General features: G+C 37.9%; 1 protein-coding gene across 1 annotated transcript; it reads right to left on the bottom strand.

Moving 5' to 3' along the window:
* Positions 1 to 1,560: 1,560 nt before the first annotated feature.
* LOC146322597 (dynein light chain Tctex-type 3-like) lies at positions 1,561 to 5,032 on the bottom strand. The gene is made up of 5 exons (XM_084724012.1): positions 4,898 to 5,032; positions 4,357 to 4,398; positions 4,131 to 4,254; positions 3,964 to 4,041; positions 1,561 to 2,248 (listed from the first exon to the last, which is right to left on the bottom strand). The coding sequence occupies exons 1-5, from the start codon at positions 4,922 to 4,924 to the stop codon at positions 2,172 to 2,174; spliced, it is 348 nt and encodes a 115-aa protein (XP_084580138.1). The 5' UTR covers positions 4,925 to 5,032; the 3' UTR covers positions 1,561 to 2,171.
* Between the last annotated feature and the right edge of the window lie 799 nt (positions 5,033 to 5,831).

Below are 5,831 nucleotides of genomic sequence, written 5' to 3'. Positions count from 1 at the left end.
AATAACATTTGAAGCCAAAAAAAATATGAAAAAACTATTGTACACATCAAACATTCTCACACAGAGCAAGATAAAAAGGCATTTAAAAAGATAAAATCCTACTTAAAAATCTAAATAAATTTATATTTCTATGTGAAACTCAGCGGTAGTTTGTTTTTTTTAGCTGAAAAGCTGTTACTACACACTGTGCTGTGGTGACCTCTAGTGGACAAACGTCCAAACTGCAACATTTTTCTTATGTCAAATCTGTGGAGTATTTGAGCTCAGCACGAGGTAGAAAAATAAGATTTGTTTCCAGAATATATTTGTATTTGTGCCAGCCATAAGAATAAATAAATCAGATGAAGATTTATGATTTCTTTTACATTCTTTATTCCAGACGTTTCAACTTCATTATCATAATTTTGACTTTATTCTCCAAATGCAACAATAAAAAAAAAATCTTTATCCTCCTTTTCTTCCCCTTATGCCTGGCTCCAATACTTTTCCATACAGATCCCAGTCGCATTTGGTTCATTCAGACACAAAAACTGTTGTTAAATACATTTAATAACAGCACTGTAGATCTTCCAACAAATGAATTTACTGTATGTAAACAGTTTTACAGAAGAATTCCAGGATTTCTACAGAAAAAGTCTAGAAAAGTGAATTAGTCATAGGGACTGACCATCAAACAACTCCATCCTGGAAATACACACTGTAATATCTGCACAAGATACTGACCACCGTAAATCATTGAAATATTAATGCAGACAAGGAAAAACACTTTATACGAGTAGTCGGGTACAAGCTAAAACACAACTGACTTTAATCAAATACCAGAGTTTTCACTACAGGAACAGCTCAGTCTTATTTGGGAATGTACTGAAGGAGACAAATGAGGACAAAACTAAGAGTCTGTAGCCATGCTAGCAGCTCTGTGCGGCAGTACTACACTGCAGTGCTTTGAGCTAAATGCTAAACATCAGCATGCTAACATGCTCTTAAAATGTTTGCAGTGTTAACCATCTTACTTTTGCATGTTAGCATAATAACATTTGATAATTAGCGTTACACAAAGTAAAGCCGAGGCTGATGGATAAAAGTTGTAAGCACAGTCTTAAATTCCCTCCAAGCTTAAAATGCCTGTACGACAATTCAACAAGAGTTGAATTAAAATGCCTGTTATCCTATAGTCTTTAAGGTGTTTTCCAAATAGTGTTTGCAAACTTTTTCTCCTAGTAACCACTGTAGTGTAGCTAGTTAGCTAACCTGCAAACAATGTTTCTGTGGGGTTACTTTCTACCTAATGTTAACCCTTTCTCCTGTGCTTTTGTTTCTAATCTCCCATTAGCAAAGAACAATATTGGCTAAATAATCTAAAGGAAACATCGCTGGGTAAATAATTGTCCAAATCCACATATATTTGTGCAAAAGTCGAGCTGTAAACAGTGGGGAAGTTAACTCAATTAATCCTAACAACTGACTGTCTGTAGACTAAATAGACAGGATGGCTTTGAACCATTTATTTAAAATTCATGCATAAACTATAAAACGGAGAACCAAAGTAATGATACTGGGGTTTAAATGACTTTCAGCATAGAAATAGCACTTTTAACTGTGGCTGTAGGATAACTGTAGTGATTAATATCATTAAAGACACATATCATGGGGTTCATAGGGTTATTATTTGATCAAAAGTCTTAAGAAGCATTGCATTTAACTTGCTGAGACCCTCATTTCAAGGGGGACAGACCAACGCTGCCACACTCAGATCCTGGCTGCTAGCATGACTACAGACTAATCAAATTCTACATTATGCACAGATTACAACATTTGGGACAACATCTGGAGAGGGAATATTCAGTTTTCACTTCTCATCATGTCTGAAGTGTAACTTCTTAACAAATTACAGCTTCAGGGTTGCACCCTGACCATGACCTTGGTCCCTACGAAGCAAGATTTTCTCTCTGTCACATTCGCACAGAAACACAGGCCGTCAACTCACAGAACCACAAGTCTCGTCCTGAGGTTACGCTGCTCGAGCCTGTCGGGACAAATGAGCTACTTGTACATGAACTTCTACCAGAGGGTATCATCAGAGGATCTTCATGGTCACAGTGCCGTTTCGAGACACAGCTTCAGATATGACGTTGTTTGGAGAGAGAGTGCGGTGCAGCTCCGTGCTGCTGTCACAGTGCCACAGCAACTGCAAACACACTGACCACACAGTACATGGTACGATTCTCCCACCTCACTGTGCAGCTTCCTGAAAGAGACAAACAAACAGGATGAATTACACACTGGGCAAAATCAAATTTATAGGCTGTTTCTCTTGAAAACGTCAAGTAATATTATTTACAAAGCATGTTTCTCCACAAATTACTCAGTAATTGGAACAAAACACAATTACTCAATCAAAGCCAGCAGGCAGGTTATATTTGGCATCACTGTGCAAAAGTTCCAGGATAATAAATAATAAATAAAAGCATAATCAAATTAACGTAGTGTGAGAGAAAACTAGACTTCTGCCGTACTCAACAGCCTGGGATTGAGACTCAGCAATCAACCATCTTCATCAAAGACTTTATATGACTGCTGGTGATTCAACATTTGAGAGTTCTGGCTTCTCTTATTAATGAGGATCTGTCATGTGTCCCCTTTTTTCCTGTCATAAATAAAATGTTAAAATGTTGGATGTTCATATTAAACATAGCAAATGTTTCAAATAATGAGGTAAACCTGTGGAAAAAGTAAAGCCTGTGAGCAAAACGCTCAGGTTTCAGACTGCTCTGAATGCAGCGTTTCCAATGTTGATGTCAAGTCAAAGTGGATTCTTAATATTGTCGACTGCGCTGCTCAGGATTATGTCTATGTTCAGTTTTTCTCACTGAAAGGACTTTTTCAGTTGTGAGTGAAAAGCTACATGTTTTCTGTTTTTCTCTCTGACGTTCTGTGGCTTCTCAACTTTCTTTGATTTACAGTTTGTGATCAACAAGTATCTTTACTTGTTGCTAAAGTTGCTAACTGCTACCACTAGTTAGTCATTGACTCCACCAGTGCTTGGAGCTCCCAGTGCAGGCAGAGTCAGCTGCATGGCTAACTGAGCTAACAAGCAGTTAAAGTAGCCAACCACTAACAACAAGTAAAACTGTCAATTGGGAAACTCTATGCATAATTGAAAGTTGAGGCAGACAAGCTGGAGGATAACAGAGGAAAACCAAAAAATGTTTTCTCCATAAAATATGATCCAGTTTCACCAAAATCAGTTACTAAAATTATAAAGTTGTATGCTTGTGTACATAGACACACACTGCTTCGGCTGCTTCCATAATTTTTCTGGCCTAATTGTTGTTGTCTCTTTTGTGGCCTGACAAACAGTAGCTTAATCCAATTTAGTGTCCCATATTACCATTTTTCATGCCAAGATGGTGTTCAGAAGCTCTGAGGGTGCTGTAGTCTTGCACTGTCAGACTGATCTCCGCGCTAACCAGCCAGCTGGCTTTTTAGCTCAGATAACACATTGTTGTGTCTTCATCTGAGAGACTATTGCTAATTTGATGCTGGACAGTATTTACTGTGAGTTTTTCAAAGCATGTTTATCAAATTATTATTATGATAATCCCAAATCTGACAAGTTTATCGTGAAACCAGCTACGATTTCATTGTTAACGCCTAGCACCACAGTGTCTGTACTTGTGTTGCTCACAAGCAGCCCCTCAGCAGTCTTCTGGAAAGTTGGCCAATTAGGGTGGAGGCTCTTAAAGAGGCAGGAGCTAAGACAGCTTGTTTTAGACAGAGGGTGAACAGAGGGGCAGCATAAAGGGCCAGTACAAGATAAATAAGGAGGTTTTTGAACTGTGAATCATGCAAAGCTAATCTAGTGGAATCAAGAAAAAGCATTGTTTTGTTATGGATGTTGAAAGTCATGCATCATATTCAAACCCTGGCATCAAATGATAGCAGCTCTAACTCCTCTCTCACCATCAGTGGCAGTGTCCCAGTAGCAGGAGTTGGCTGTGTGGAGACCAGCACCGCTCTTCTGCATGATTGTACAGTTTACTGTAAAACACAGACTCACATGTTACTGACATGGCCTACACCTTTCAACATTATGTCCTGGCTCTCATGTTACTGCATATGATGTTCACCTATGTACTTGAACGGCCGTCCTTGTTTCACCAGGTGAGTCAGAGCATGCTCCACTATACTGGCCGTCCACTGGTTCACTTTACTCTGGTTATAATCTGTTCCACCAATGACACCTTCAATACACTGAGACAAAAACACACAAAGAGGGTCGTGTAAGCTGTCATCACATAAAGAGGGATTTACAATTAAATACAGTTCATTAATGTTTCAGGAATGAAAAGGTACCTCTTTAACTGAGCTACTGGCCTCATCTGCACTGAAGGCAACCTGCAGAAAAATAATAAAAAGGAAAAACTTGATTAGTTGGTGTAGTGACTTTTTTTTTTATCTTATGAAACCACATTACAGACTGAAAGTAAATACTGTACATTATTCAATATTTTCAATTTGGTCAAAAGTAATACAGATTTCTTTGTAAAATTATATTGAAAGAAATGTGATCAATTTAAAAAATTATCTGGACACTTACTCTAACACTGTAAATCATGTGGAATTTTATTCTATGAAATGACAATATGTGTGGTTTATGTCCATAGCTGTCAGTGTAACTTACTTTCTGTTTAAGAAGTTTAAACTAAAATGATAAATGTGAATCTGATGAACAGGACCACACCCTGATGGAAGCACCGTTAGTTAGCCTCAGCTAAGCTAACTGACCAAGCTAGCTGCTTAAGCTAACGTTAGCAAACCACAGCGTCTCTGTAGCGTTAGTCTAACTGTGGAGCTTTTCGATAGTTAAATCAAATGTAAGGCAAATGATCTTTACCTCATCTCCAGAATTATATTCTTCCATCGTTACTGGCACTGATACAGCGGTCTGCTGTCTTTATTATCACCGGTGTCTGACTATTGTTCCTGTTTGGTTCCTGCTGTTCAGAGACAAAGAGCTGAGTAAAGACTTTTCTGCACGTCCTCATCCTGCAGACTGAGTTATGATGCTGCCCCCCTGTGGTTTAATCCAGACACTACAACAAAACCACACCAGCTTCAACATTAGATGGCGTCTTTTACTCATGTAAATGAACACATCTCAAAAATACTCTTAAAATCTGCCTTTATTTCTCAGGATGAAGGTTCAGAGTAGCCTGAGGTTTATAAAACAAATTCACTTTTATAGACAATAAATTTAACTCTCTTCCATGAAATATCCATTTATGGACTGGGTTCAGACGCCCACTGTAATCACATGATTAAAAACTTTGTTTCTAATGTTTGGAAACGGGAAATGTACTGTCTAAGCTGGTAGTATTGGCAAGTCATTCATTCAGCCTGTAATCTCTTGGTTTGGTTTATATGGAGGTCCAATATGAATGACGAGCAACTTATTTTCATATTAAGTAAGAAATGTAAACAGAAAATACAAAAATGAATAAGTTTGGGGAAATAATTCTGGGTAAATGTAAATAGAGATGAGAATACAGAAATTATTAAATTAAAAAATGAATAAATCAAATAAATGATGTGAGCAAACTAATACAAAGATAAAGAGACAAGCAAATTGAAATGAATTTTTGCCACAGGATGTGTTTCACACTTATGAGAAATTGTTGTTTCAGCAATATGTTAATGGGTTCAGGGTTCTATTGTAATTTATTTCAGGAACCTGATGTTTTACAGCTCCCCCTCAAATGTCCCAAAGTAGCCTTCCACAGGAGCCCATGTCCTCTCCAGGGGAGCCGAGCTCCTTTAGCTCCCCCGTA

This window comes from Lutjanus erythropterus, chromosome 8, assembly GCF_056507025.1.
Source record: "Lutjanus erythropterus isolate fLutEry1 chromosome 8, fLutEry1.hap2, whole genome shotgun sequence".
NCBI classification, from domain to species: domain Eukaryota; kingdom Metazoa; phylum Chordata; class Actinopteri; order Lutjaniformes; family Lutjanidae; genus Lutjanus; species Lutjanus erythropterus.
Note: the sequence above shows the minus strand (reverse complement) of the source record. Positions and strands in the feature narration are given on the sequence as shown.